Source organism: Astyanax mexicanus, chromosome 2, assembly GCF_023375975.1.
Source record: "Astyanax mexicanus isolate ESR-SI-001 chromosome 2, AstMex3_surface, whole genome shotgun sequence".
In the NCBI taxonomy this organism is placed as follows: domain Eukaryota; kingdom Metazoa; phylum Chordata; class Actinopteri; order Characiformes; family Acestrorhamphidae; genus Astyanax; species Astyanax mexicanus.
The window spans coordinates 23,027,501-23,043,185 of record NC_064409.1 but is presented as its reverse complement, the minus strand read 5'-3'; the positions used below and the strand labels follow the sequence as shown (position 1 = coordinate 23,043,185).

The 15,685-nt window shown below is 37.2% G+C and overlaps 1 protein-coding gene across 1 annotated transcript in view; it reads right to left on the bottom strand.

The window, feature by feature from the left end:
• LOC103029429 (thyrotropin-releasing hormone-degrading ectoenzyme) overlaps window positions 1-15,685 on the bottom strand; it is a 473,221-nt gene that overhangs the window by 205,862 nt on the left and 251,674 nt on the right. Inside the window, exon 6 of the mRNA XM_022671576.2 lies at window positions 12,425-12,538. Coding sequence (XP_022527297.2) covers window positions 12,425-12,538 — 114 coding nt within the window. The remainder of the gene's footprint in view (window positions 1-12,424; window positions 12,539-15,685) is intronic.

The window sequence follows — 15,685 nt, the reverse complement described above, 5'->3', positions numbered from 1 at the left end:
CACTAGCAATCCAAACAGTATTAGGGCAGCTAATTTTTTTTTACATTTTTTATTTGATTGCATTGAACCACAATGAAATTAGTTACAGTATGTCAAGATGCTGGATGACCCCACCCCATCTCATCCAATTCAAAAGTACTGGATGGAGCGCCACCATTCCAGAGAACACAGCGCCACTGCTCTAAGGCTCAATACTGACAGCTTTATGGTATTGGTGGCACCATGCCATGCTTGACCATAGTCATGATGCCAATACTGTAGGTTCATGTTTATCTGCTATAGAGAGTATTATTCTATAGACAGCAGTCTTTAGGGGCTAGGGGCTTCTAGGAGTATATATATCAGAAGTTGAATGTTGGAGTTTACCACAGCTAATTTTATTACATTTTATTTTTACTGTTTTATGATGGGTCTAACCAAAATATGTCACTGTTAGCATTGTTAGCAATACCAAAGATTAGATTGGGCATAACTACTGATGTTCCGAATCAATCTGATTTCTGATTTGATTCAATTTAATATCAACTCATGTAGGGTTTTTTCAGTTATATTTACAGTTTTTGACAACACTTTACAATAACTTTCATTTATATATCATTAACTAATGATTAATAACAATAATTTTTCATATTTTTAAAAATGATTAAAAATGCCTTAACAACATTAGCTGCAACTGCAAAACAAATGTCAGGTTTAAAATTGTTATTACCAGTAATTCATAATGTAAACATTTTGATGAACTACTGATATGTTAACATTTGTAAATATGAATATCAACGCAGATAACTAATTGTCATGTAACACATTTGTTAATATTCAAATTCTGATGAACTAATGCTTTGTTCACATCTACGTATCATTAATTAAAAGTATATTAATACAATTTTAATATAAAGTGTTACCCAGTTTATTTTTGGACACACATTATTTAAAGAACTAAATGCTGCAATTGTACTGGGAGCTCTCAATCTACCATTATTAAACATATCAGTGCTTACATCAAGAATTAACCCAAGACAGTCACATTATATTTATATTATTATTAATATGTCCATGCCACAACAGTACACATGCATGCAGTATGAACTTTTCTATAAACTCAAACACTTCCACATAACACAACAATGCTTACAAAAAGTCTAAATTGCCTTTTAAAATCCAATTTAAGGTTTTGTAATTATTTGCTTTTGTCCAGCTCTATTCCGCGGTTTTTTAATCCAAAATATAATGTACAGTAGTACATGCAAAAATATATTTATGTACAGTACTGTGCAAAAGTTTTAGGCAACTGTGGGAATTTTAAGTAAAGAAAAAGCTTCTTATCTGTAAAGTACATGTTTGTTAACTTAAGTAAAACACCAGCATTACAATAAATACAAACAGCAATCTACAAAAAGCCTTAAAACATCTTCAAATCTCTCATTATCTAAGTTTAATAGAGTTATTTCTAGTTCTCATCATATTAATCAACACCTGGTTTGGTAAATTAGTACATTTGGTAAATCAGGTGAGCTGCTGGTGGAACTGAACATATAGTTACACATGCTAGCTGAGGAGCATCCAGGAGAAAACTGGATTCTCTACACTCTGTTCTTCAGCTTGGCTCACAGGATAAAACATATTTATTTAAAAATGAGAATTCCGAGTTATATTTTACTGTATTTAAGTTTATTTGCATCTGTTCAAATCATATGTGGTGCTTTCTTTCAGACTCTGTTTGTGGCGTGCTTACAGGTCTGTGGATTGTCCTTGACTGTTCTCACCGTTCTTCTTCTCTGCCTTTCTGATATTTTTCTTGGCCTGCCACTTCTGGGCTTAACAAGAACTGTCCCTGTGGTCTTCCATTTCCTTACTATGTTCCTCACAGTGGAAACTGACAGGTTAAATCTCTGAGACAACTTTTTGTATCCTTCCCCTGAACAACTATATTGAACAATCTTTGTTTTTAGATCATTTGAGAGTTGTTTTGATGAGCCCATGATGCCACTCTTCAGAGGAGATTCAAATAGGAGAACAACTTGCAATTGGCCACCTTAAATACCTTTTCTCATGATTGGATACACCTGGCTATGAAGTTCAAAGCTCAATGAGGTTACCAAACCAATTTTGTGCTTCAGTGAGTAAAAAGTAGTTAGGAGTATTCAAATCAATAAAATGATAAGGGTGCCCATACTTTTGCACCGGTCAAATATTGGTTTAATGCATATTGCACATTTTCTGTTATTACAATAAACCTCATTTCAATCCTGAAATATTACTGTGTTCATCAGTTATTAGATATATCAAACTGAAATGGCTGTTGCAAACACCCAAATATTAAGAACTAAAAATGATTAAGATTAATAGGGGTGCCCAAACTTTTTCATATGACTGTATATATATATATATATATCAATCATATTTAATACATTCAGTTTAACCCAACCCTACCTAAGACCATGTCTGCAAATAGATGTAGGACAGTATTGTGTGCTGGACTGATTTAATGAGACACTGATAGATAGACTGATAGAGATAATAACCTGTATAATACTACTGCTTTGACCGTTACTTTTGATGTGCAGGGCAGCCATCTTGGATTCTGAACTCTGTGTTCGGAGGGCTCTACTGGGGCTTTTTCAATTTAAAATTTCCTACTTGCAATTTGGAAATTCCGACATCTGAGCTCAAAAGGAATGCAGTATTAGCGTAGCGGAATACGTTCAATAGAAAGGGGTGTCCGCACATATTTGGACATATAGTGTATTTTGGTTCGTAGCTTTCTGCAGTCAGCAAGGTCTCAGCCTACCGTATGTGTATATACAGTTGAAGGCTGTTGGAAAAGCATCCCAGGTGGCTCCTCAAGAAGCTGCCTGAGAGAACAGCGAGGCTGCATCAAGGCTACTTTGAAGAAAGGTGGACACTTTGAAGAATCTAAAGAAGGTTCTTGAAGAAGATGAACACTTGATGATCACTGGAGGACCTTCTGTGCAATTTAAAAGCTTACAGTAGTTGTGCTTCGAATGATTCTGGAATGTGGAGCGTACAGTAAAATGAAAGAAACCCCAAATAAGTGAATAGAAAAGTAGCAGGAAAAAGCTTTCATGCTAGTAACCTTATATAAGTACAGTTTCCGTGGTTTCAGATTCGCCTACTCATTTGGTAGTATATACAGCTTCCTTACAGTTTCCTTTCATTTTTGCATTTTTGTCATACTTATATTTTTCAGATTATCCAACAATTTTGAGCATTAGACCAATATAACCTGAGTAAATAATAAAAAAAACACTTTTTAAATTAAGATTTTGTTTATTAAGGGGTCAAAAAAACTGCTCAAACCAATCTAGCCCTTCTAACCAATCTTGCCCCTCCCTCGTAAATTAACTGTGATTAATCACACTTTTTTAAAGGTTGAGTTCAATTTCACTACTAACCACAACCAGACCTGATTACTAACAGGGCTGAATTCTGCCAGAACAAAAGCAGATGAGAAAGCACAGTGAGAGCTAATATTCACATGGAACACTGGTGAACCTTTAAAGGAGTGGACATTCTACCGAAATGACTCCAAAAGGGCATGGATAACTCATCCAGAAGGTCACAAATGAACCCAGAATATCATTAAAATAACTGCCGGTCTCACTTGCCTCAGGTCAGTATTAAATATTCAATAATAAGATAGAGAAAAAAGTGGTGTCCATGGGAGAGTTCCAAGGCAAAAACCACTGCTGACCAAAAAAGAACACAACAGCCCACAATCTCACATTTACCAAAAACATATCAATGATCTCCAGAACTTTGGGTAAATTATTTTTGGCTGACATGACAAAAGTGCCATTTTTTGGAAAGTGTGAGATAAAACTAACACACAATTTCAGAAAAAGAACATCATACCGAACGTAAGTGTGTGGTGGTCTGGGGCTGCTCTGGTGCTTCAGGTCCTGAACAACTTGCTGTAACAGATGGAACCAGGAATTCTGCTGTTTACCAGACAATCCTGAAGGGGAATATCCGGCTATCTGTTTGTGACCTCAAGCCCAGGTGACCTTGGGTTCTGCAGCAGGACAATGATCCAAAACGCACAAACTAGTCCACACTTGAATGGCTTAAAAAAACAAAAACAAAATGAAGGTTTTGAAGTGGCCTAATCAAAGTTAGATGCTGATATAGATGCTGTGGCTTTATCTTAAACAGTACGTTCATGTTTGGGAACTCTCTAATGTGGCTCAATTAAAACAATTCTGTAAAGAAGAGTGGAACAAAATTCCTCCACAGAGATTTGAAAAACTGACTCACTGTCAGTTATCAGTAAAGCTTGATTACAGTTGTTGCCAACAAGAGCGGCACAACCACTCCACATTTTTAGTTATTGGGTTTAGGGAGCAAATACTTTTACACACAGGGCTAGATTGGTTTGCATAGTCTTTTTTTTCATTTAATGAATACAATTATTAATTAATAAGTGATTTTTATATTTACTCAAGTTATCTTTATCTGATATTAAAGTTTGTTTGATAATCTGAAAAATATCAGTACGCCAATAAAGAAAAAAACAAAAGAAATCTCTAGGGGGATAATCTATACTAAGCTAATCGTCTAGAAGGGCTTCGAGGCGATGAAGCTTTGTGTTTCAGAACATGTGAAGATGTGTCCAGATTTTTGACTGGTCCTGTTTTCACACCACTAACAGCGCTGTGGGAGTAATTGGTCATTGTGGAGCAGCTGCAGAAACCTGCAGGCCCTCAGAGCAGAGAACAGATCCGGTAATTTGGCTTCACACCGCTCTCGCCCGGGAGCTTCACTGACCACACAGGTACCGGTCACTCTGACTGACACCGATAACGATACACACACACAGCTGGAGTCATGTGATTCAATTTCAATAGAGAGAGAGAGAGAGAGAGATAGAGAGAGGAAAAAGAAGAAACATGGAAAAGGAGGCAGCTACTGAGTCATTCACACATGTTACTGGGTCATTTATAGAATATACAGAATCATAGATAGCAGATAGTGAATTATTCATTTACAGAAGGAGAGAGAAAGAGAAAGAGCGTAGATATATTAGATACCAAATAATTGACCGAATCATTTACAATAAATACAGAATCATTTATAGCAGTTATTGATTCAGTCATTGTAGATTCTGAATCATTTCAACAGATACTGAATGACTCATATTAGGCAATGACTCATTTTTCAGTATTTACTGAATTGATTATATTATATACTGAATCATTAATAGCCCTCCTAAATCACTTACAGCAAATACAGAAGAAGTTACAGTTATGAGTCATTTAGAGATTTATTGCAGGTCCTGAATTAATGATTAGATTCATTTAGATTTTAAATCAATTATAGCAAAGGCGCAAGTGTGTGAGTCACAAGGGAGGGGAGGATGAAATAACCGCCTAAGCAATGATTGTTGTCTTTGCTGTCGTGCACTCCATTCATCTGGCTTATGAAACACGCTCTGAGAAGGTGGGGGCCGAGGGAGGTGGGTTAAGGGGGACGAGTAACAAAAGTAACGCAATAGTTACTTTTACTGGTAACTAGTTGCTTTTATTGTGAAGTAACTCCGTTAGTAACTCAGTTACTTTTTTGAAGGAGTAACTAGTTACTATAACTAATTACTTTTTCAAAGTAACGTGCCCAACACTGGGTATTTATCCAATTTTATATTTTACTTTTTAGCCTTTTTATTTATTATATTAATTTCATCTCTTCATTTGTTTTACATTTTATTTCATTCATCTATTTATATATAATAATTTATTAACTAATTATTATTATTATTATTATTATTATTATTATTATTATTATTATTATTATTATTATTATTATTTGTAGGTATTTATAGGTTTCATCAATTACCTTTTTTATAATTTTGGTGTTATTTTAGTCCTCTATTTTTTTATTGTCTTTACATTTTATTATTCTAATTATTTATCTATTTGTTTTATTGCTTTACGTTTTAGCCTGTCTTCATATCCTTTTATTCTGAATTATTTTAATATCTTTCTTAATTAAATCTTATATTGTTTGCTTGTTTTTATAGGCTTTTTTTAAGGCTCAGCTGGATTGAAAATGAGGGGTACCCTCAATGTATTCCAAATGTAAATAAAGGTTGATAGATTGATTGATTCATTGATTGGTTGATTGAGTTACAGTAGATAATAAATCATTTACAGGATATACTGATTCTTTTATATTAGATTCTAAATCATTTATACAATCTACTAAATTCTTTTACAGCAGTTACATAATCATTTATAGTAGATGATAAATATTTAATACTAAATCTTTTTTCCACATTTCATTCATACTTAGTTAATGTGAGTGTGTGAGAGTGTGTGTGTGTGTGTGTGTGAGAGAGTAAGAGAGAGAGAGAGAGAGAGAGAGAGAGAGAGAGAGAGAGAGAACTGAAATAAAAGACAGGAAGAGAGTGACAAGGGAGGTAAAAAGAGAGAGAGAGCTGAAACTAAGGACAAGCAGAAAGAGAGAGATAAAGGAGAGAATTAATAAGAGATAAGAAGCAAAAGAGAGAAAGAGAGAGGACTGAAAAAAAACAGGAATAGGGAGACACGGTAGGTAAAAGAGAGAGAGAGAGAGCTGAATTAAAGGACAAGCAAAAAGAGAGAGATAAAGGAGAGAATTAATAAGAGATAAGAGGCAAAAGAGAGAAAGAGAGAGAACTGAAAAAAACAGGAATAGGGAGACACGGTAGGTAAGAGAGAGAGAGAGAGAGAGAGAGAGAGAGATGAAATAAAGGACAAACAGAAAGAGAGTGAGATAAAGAAGAGAATTAATAAGAGATAAGAGGGAAAAGAGAGAAAGAGAGAGAGAATTGAAAAAAGACAGGAATAAGGAGACACAGGAGGTAAAAAGAGAGAGAGCTGAAATAAAGGACAAGCAGAAAGAGAGAGATAAAGGAGAGAATTAGTACGGATAAGAGGCAAAAGAGTGAAAGAGAGAGAAAACTATAAAAAAAAGACAGGGACAGAAGGAGGGAGAGAGAGAGAGAGGTGGACGGTCGATATTGGGACAGGAATAGCTGAGTGCTGTGGCTCTGCTCATCGGATCTGTTCAGTGTTTAATATGCAACAGAGATTGAACTGGAATAAAAAGGCCAGCAGCAGCAGCAGCAGCAGACTGAGATTTATTAGCCCTGTCATCACGCCATCAACATCTCACCACAAATTTCACATGTAAATAACCTAATCAATATTTTACACCAGAGCAGATACATCTCTGCAGCGCTGTGAGGCAGCGGGGCCGGGGGCTTTATTCCACACTGTCACAGACAAAAGTCCCTCATATGCATTATTCACTTAAAGGAATATTTTAGCATTTTTAGCCTAATCTGGATTCTTTCATATCCGCAGTGAGAGAGGGGGATTACCATGGATGATCATCAATCTTAGTAGTGCGACGCTGGATCACAACATAAAGTGGCATCTCCAAAACGGCAACTTTACATGAGTTGGAAAAAGTGGTAAAAATTGTGATATAATGTTCAGAAATATGGTAAAAACACACTTATAATTAGGGGTGTCACGATCTCGATATTTTATCGAAATCGAATCGAAATGAGGTCACGATCTCGAGTATCGAAGTCAAAAAGAGGATCGACGATCCCTCCCGCGCGCGCTACGCAAATAGCGCAGCGCGCTACGCAAATGGCGCGGCACCAACACAGCGCATCCTATTCATTTAAATAGAGATAGCCACTGCATGAGCGCAGTCGGCGGGAGTGTGATCACTGTTTTTATCTGTCCAACGGGGGAGGGGGGGCGGGGGTTGGGCGCGCAGGTTTTGTATCTGTATCTAACGGAGGGGTGGGTGCGCGCAGGTGAGAGCGTGTGAACTCGCTGAAATGCGTGTGTCAGTGTGACTTGAGAACACTGACTATAGATCACAGTGAGGTGGATTAAAAATCTTAAACTTATAATTGACTACACCTGTTGCTTTCCATTGAATTAAAAAAACATCTTTCTCTCAGATAAAGTAAACACAAGCGTGTTTCTGACTAAAATAAAAGCTTTTCAGGAGAGATATAAGTTATGTGTAAATATTTATAAGACAATACCCACATCACTTATCTAACCAGCCTGTACTGATTTCTGCCCCCCAATAATGCTTTCAATAACCTCTTGTAACCCCTGGGAGCCAGGGGTTACACTCTAATAGCCTTTAATAGTCTTCAGTAGCCTTTAAAAGACTTACCTGGCGGCCGTGGTGTGTCCACTAAACTCCGTAGTTATAAACATCCTGAGGTTAGCAGCGCGCTAACTGACCTGTTTATAATGTAATCCGAGCAGTGACTCCGTGTCGGCTGTTCTAACCTGCTGCTGTTAGCTGCTTGGGCTGAAAGATGAACTGTAGTGAGCTGTATTATCCGGTTAGTGGGGTTAAAACCTTTATTTGTTTACAGAAACAGTAAAAACGGACTGGCTGAGCTCTGTAGCCCGTGGCTGGGCTGTACTGAAGTAGTGACTGAGTGAAGAGAGCGGGGCTTGTGCTGCTGCAGCTCCGACTAGTGGTTGGATGAAGAACTGCAGCTTCATGTAATGAGCAGTTTCACCAGCCATCCACACACAGCTCTGATAAACTGCTTGTTTTAATAGTGCACACACTGTTGCTACCAAAAAAAGTCACTAGATGGCATTACCATATATATCTTAATAAATAATAATAATAATATTTATAATATTTATAATAATAATAATAATAATAAATATATTATTTAAATTTTATGAGGCATAAAATAATAACAAGAAAAAAAAACAAGAAAATCGAGAATCGAATCGAATCGTGACCCTCAAATCGAAAATGAAATCGAATCGAGGATTTAGAGAATCGTGACACCCCTACTTATAATAGAAGGCAACAGGTATCAAGTTAGTCAAACCGATGTTTATAAAACTTTCATAAACACAGTATATGTTCATTCCATGCCTTCATACCACATCAGTTACTGTATCATTTATATTAACTACTGAATCATCTATATCAGTTACTGAATCATTTGTATAAGTTACTGAATCAGCTTAATCTGTTACGGAATCATCTATATCAGTCATTGATTCATTTATATTAATTACCGAATCTCCCTATCACTGAATCATCTGAATCAGGTACTGAATCATTTACATCAGTTAATGGATCATTACTGAATCTCCTCTGTCAGTTACTCAATAATTTATATTAAATACTGAATCATCTATGTCAGCTACTGAATCATTTATATTAGGTACTGGTATATTTATATTAATTACTAAATCACCTCTATTAGCCACTGAATCATTTATATTAATTACTGAATCATCTACATCAGTTACGGAATCATCAATATCAGTTACTGAATCATCTACATCAGTCACTGAATCATTTATATTAGTTACTTGTTTATTTATATTAATTACTGAATCACCTATATCAGTCACTGAATCATTTATATTAATTACTGAATCATCTAAATCAGTTGTGGAATCATCTATATTAGTCATTGAATCATTTATACTAATTACTGAATCATCTACATCAGTTACGTAAACATCTATATCAGTCACTGAATCATTTTTATTAGTTACTGAACAATCTAAATCAGTTACTTAATAATTTATATTAATTACTTAATCACCCATATCAGTCATTGAATCATCTATATTAATTACTGAATCATCTATACCAGTCACTGAATCATAGTTTAGAATCACTTAAAAAATCATTTTAGGGTACATACTGAATAATTGATAGTAAGTTTTGAATTAATAAGGTTCCAGAATTGTTTATAGTACATAGGAGTCACTGAATATATCCTGGACCATTTATAAAAGTAATTCAATAATTTATATTAGATAAAGTTACAAAGTAACAATACATATACATATATTCCCTACATATATTTTAGCTACTTTATTTTAATCACTTTTATTAACGGTAGATATTGCATCATTTAAAGCAGTAACTGAATCATTCATTTCCGAAACTGAATCATTTATAGTAGATACTAAATCACTTAGAGTAGTCACTCACACTAGTCACTGAATCACTTATATTATTTACTGAATGATCTAAATCAGTTACTGAATGATCTAAATCAGTTACTGAATGATCTAAATCAGTTACTGAATGATCTGAATCAGTTACTGAATGATCTAAATCAGTTACTGAATGATCTGAATCAGTTACTGAATGATCTGAATCAGTTACTGAATGATCTGAATCAGTTACTGAATGATCTAAATCAGTTACTGAATGATCTGAATCAGTTACTGAATGATCTGAATCAGTTACTGAATGATCTAAATCAGTTACTGAATCATTTATATTATCCCTTGTGTGGTGTTCCTATTTTTGTTACTCGTTTACTTTGTTACTTGTATTTAATTCAGCAAAATTAAGCAATTTTACATTCAAATGCTTTACACATGCTTGCTTCACCAAAATTGCAAGTGATATAAACAGCTTACATGGTTAATATTTGCCCTTTACCTTTCTTATGTTACATTTCTGTAATGGGTGGGGAGCGGTAGCTCTCCAGCCCAGAAGGTTGTAGAATCCAAGTGGAGAGCAGTAGATCTCAAAGCAGGTAAACCCAAGAAAAAAGGGAAATAATAATAATAATAATAATAATAATAATAATAATATATAATCGTGAATATATATATATATATATATATATATATATATATATATATATATATATATATATATATTAATAGGATATATACTATTATATAATAATATTATATGTATATATATATATATACATCTTATTAAACCCCGCTCAACGCGGGGATCGAACTAAGGCTGTCGCGGTCGCAGCCCAGTGCTCTAACCGCTGCACCAGCGAGCGGATTGGGATGCGGCCGCTTTAATCGCCCTTTAAAGGGCCTCCGCCGAAAGGGGCGGAGCAACGAAAACGGGCGGAGAGTGAAAACAAGAGTGAAAACAAACCTCGCGCCGAGCGTGAGTGAAAGAGAGGGGGAGAACTAAGGCTTGCCTGGAAGCGGCTACCTGTTATGAGAGGAGGTTAAGGATTAACTAAACAAAAGGGGCTTCCAACGAAAACAAAACTGAACTAAGGTGCTTATGGATTAAATGCTGTTTCACCAGAGAGGGGAGAAACAGCGAGGGAAAGAAAAGGTGAGCACACCGCGTGCCTCGCGGCGGCTACCACACACACACACACACACACACAAACAAAGACTCAGAGGAGAGCGGTGGAGCTCACAGCTCTACACAGCCACACCAAACTCGAGAGGGAAATAAACGGCACTTGCCGTGGATAGGAAAGAAGGGAAAGAGAGCCGGAGCTCAGAGAAAAATCGTGCATAGATTCGCTCTCACGAGCTTCAAAGATACAGCGCCGAGTGGCTGGTTGGCGTTGCTTATAAGGTGTTTAAAGCAGGTGTTGATAATTAGCGCTGGCCTGGCGCGCCCTCCGATGCCCTGGAGGACGCCTCGATCGGGCACCAGCCCTTACAATTTCTTTCAAAAAGTGCTAAACTTTTTTTTATTAGTTTTTTAATAAAATGTAAAAGAAAATGAATTAAACTCAAGATATGAGTAGAAAATTTGTTTAGTTTCAAATTTACAAATGAAGCAATGTTTATTAGCCCTTGGCCAAACATACTGTATGTAATATAAATGGTTGGGGGGAGGGGGGTGTACAGTGTGTGTTTATCGAAAATGTGTTTTGATATATGTTTCTCACAAAAAAATGAGCCAATGCCAATGAGTTTGAGTTAGAAAAATTATTTTTTTAGTATCATTTGATGAAAAATGAAAACGGGTCCCACAGACCCGAACACCACACAAGGGTTAATTAGTTAACCACCCGTATCAGTCACTGAATCATTTATACTACTTCCGGAAATATTTATTGTACTTTTGCCCACATAGTGTATTTACCAGCTGATCTAATGAGTTAGCTGATTGGTCATGCTGTTTTTACTACTAGTAAACCAGTTTGGTTATACTGGTCATGCTAGTCAACAAGCTAAACCATCAAACTAAAGCAAAAAATATGCTGCACCCTGTACTGGTAAAGAGCTAAACTGTTCAACCATCATTTTGTCTGGCGATCTAATGCATATGAGGACTATCAGAACTGTAATAATACACACATTCCAGGGCTGTGCTATACTGAAGATACTGGACAGGTATGCTGATGTTTATCTAAAGAACTGCTGCCCCAGTGTCTCCTGCTATATCACACAGACCTCCAGTATAAACTGGGTTATTTGAGGGCAGAAAGAAAATCTGAGGCCTCTGATATTATCATTAACGCTTCCAGAAACAGCCCTAAAGAAATGCCGCTGCTGTAATCATTTCCCATTCACACAATCCCGCATTCCAGAGTGTTGGAAGGTTTTTTGGGTCAAGCCATGAAATTTTCATTATTTGTTCAAAAAAGAAGCAGAGAAAGGAAGGATCTTACCATGTTCCACTTGGGGAAGAGGAAGTCGGTGCCAACGTACTCAAAGAAATGAGCGAATCCCTCCTTCAGCCACACGTCCTCCCACCAGACCGGAGTCACCAAGTCTCCAAACCACTGTAAACCAGAGGAAACAGCCCGGGTTCAGTCTTCACCATTAGTACAGAATATTGTGCATTGATGACAATGAATTTTGTGGGTCAAAAAGTGTTGAAGTTTGGTTCCATTCCCTTCTGTACTACAGAAATGAAGTCTGAATGAAGTCTAATCGTCTGTTATGTTGTCAATTTTTGCTATCAGAGTATGTTCAGTAGTGATCAGACCACAGCCAGATCCACCTACTTCTAAGGTAGAGCCACTTGCTTCTTCCAGACCGATCTTAGTGTCTCAGACTGCCTTCATTGAGTTTACAGTGCAGCTTAAAGAAAGAACAGAAGCAGAGCAGATTTCCCCCCTGCATTGCGAGTTTCTCCAGTTCGTCCATCGGATTACAGTATCTGAGCTCAACTCTGTACACTCTCACTGTTTAACGCTGAGATGAACCAAAGTTACTACGCTCCGGTTTAACCCCCGAGCGACAGTGAGAGTCATTTTTTACCACATGATCAACAATAGTATGATTAAATAGCTAGGTCTTTTACTGACAGCTCAACTACACATTTTTCTTCCATGTCCACTTTATTGCACACTCCTACCTGGCTGCTTCACCTTGTAGACGTAGATGGGTTCAAGATATAAGCTTGTCCTATTATCTTCTAGTTTTTCATCAGTGGTTATTCGATCCTTTTAAACTACAGAACTGCTGGTTCTTCCAGCAAAACGTTCCATTCAACACAACTTCACCACAACCATCGACTCATTGACTTATTGTCACTCTCCCCAACAAAGGTTGCCAGGAACCTAGATGTAATGGTTGATGGCCAGCTCTCCTTCACACACCATGTTGCCTCAGTTGCTGGGACTGCTTTGTGCTTTACAACATCAGTTAAATTTGACCACCAAGCAATACAGACTGTTCTCAATCAGAGTTTTCCAATGGTGAAACAAACTACCTTCCACTACCAGATCAGGAGCGTCTCTTCCACTCAAACATTTTTTGTTCTTTGTGAAATACAGTAGGTCTCTCTGAGTGTTGTATATGCATGCTGAACATGAAACTCTTCCTCAACCTTCATTGTCTGTGGTAGCTAGTAAAAAAAAAATATATATATATAAAGAAATCAGAAAAAACGAGTCGATCAGGAAAAGCACCCGTGTCTACGTCGATCCGTGACTTAATATTCATGGCCTCATCCACCTTGGCTTGGGACCGCTCACAGACAGAGCTGAAGCCAGCCAAGCACGTCTTGTCAGATAGGAGCTAACAGCGCTAGAACAGCATGGCAGCTCGTTCCTGTGTTATTTGTGCAAATAACACATCAGTGTCAAATGCTTTGCCCAGTAATTCAGAGCTATGGTCAAATGAGTCAAATGGTTAGAATTTGTCTGTGGAACACAACCAGCAAATTGCAGTTGATAGGTGTATGTTTAAAACAGATCTGTTTACACTAGTTAAAAGTGAAAAAAAAACCCAAACTGGGGGATTTTTACTTTCTGGACCTGGACTACCCACCTCTGTGTGTAAGTAACTAGGTTTACATAGGATCTCCGGTGGATTTTGTGTTTTACAGAGACTCTAAGACTAGTTCAGTGGCTGAACTTCACTTAGCAGGGCATTACACATGTTGTAAAGTAATATATGACATTCCAAAAACTGAGAGAATATGTTTGCATGTATGAATATTCATGAGCTAGAGCCGAAATTCTATCGTCTCTCACTGTCCACTCCTCCACCGGACTAAAGCAGCATTATACCAGATCTCCGGGGCACTTTTTTTCACAAAAAAACAGCTCACAGGGCATTCATTTATAATGGAGACCACAACTAGACATTTTAAAATTAATTAAAAAACAAAGGAATGAGATATTTAATAGACTCCGGAAGACATAGCTGTACTTACTCTCTTAACACCAAAATAACTACTTGTAACATCATTCCCTGATCCCCCTCTTTTTCTTCTTTATACAACTATTATTACCTTTTTGACTTCTAAAATGTCTTGGGCTTCTATGTCCTCTATTGCTAACATACATCAATTTTGTAAGTCGCTTTGGATAAAAGAGTGCTAAATGCCATGTAATGTAATGTAAATCTTTCACAGGATGCTCTCTACAAGACACTGTTGGTGGACTATTCTCAGTCCAGCACTGACACTAACGTGTTTAAACACTCCAGCAGCACTGCTGTCTCTGATCCACATACTGCATGCTCAGTGGAGCTGAAAGCACCAGTAGATAGTGGGTGTAGAATCTGGGAGGTGGTCATAATGTTATGCTTGATCTGTGTAAATGTGTGTGTTCTCCAGGGTGTGTTGTAACAGAGACCAGTAAGATAATGTGAAATGTGCTGTATCATCATATAAACCACGAACTAATCACAGCAGACTCACAGCAGGTAAATCTGAGTTTAATCAGGTAATGCTGACAGCCCCTCTAAAACCCGCGGACCCCCGGCTCCGAGCGGCCGGTTAAACCCGCACAGCGTAATGAGCGCATCGATCGTTTTCAGGCCTGAAGCTGCCGCGGGCGTAGCGTTCCTCTTGTTCCTCGCTGTGCATTGTTAGTGGAAGAAATGGTGTCCCGTAACTTCTGGCACTTGGTGTGGACAGATTGCAGCATGGTTTCTGTATCCTGCAGATTGTTTTATTCCCTGATCTCAGTAATGCAGCTTTAAACACCGCATTACTGCAGCTGTTCAGCACGCAATTCACTCTCACACCAACCAGAAACACACACACACACACACACACACACACACAACTACAGTTCATCCTGCTTTTGTTGGAGTAACTGTCTCTACTGTCCAGAGAAGACGTTCAACTAGATTTTAAAGCACTGATGTCTGGATTTGATTGCATTTAGCAACACAAACATTAGTAAGGTCAGGAAATATAAACATTACCATCCAACCTCATCCTCAACTCATTCCATGGAGCTTTATCTTTCAGAGAGCTCAGTTCCACTATTCCACAGCTCAATACTGCCACTTTATACTACTTTATATTCCACACCTGCCATTACATATGCAGCCAATAGGTTTATGTTTATTTATGTATGTGTGCTTTTGCACAACTGTGTCAGCAATGGGTGAAACATAAAGAGTAGAAGGAACAAAAGACGTGCCTACAAACATTCAGACAGACAGACAAAGAAGTGGATAGACAG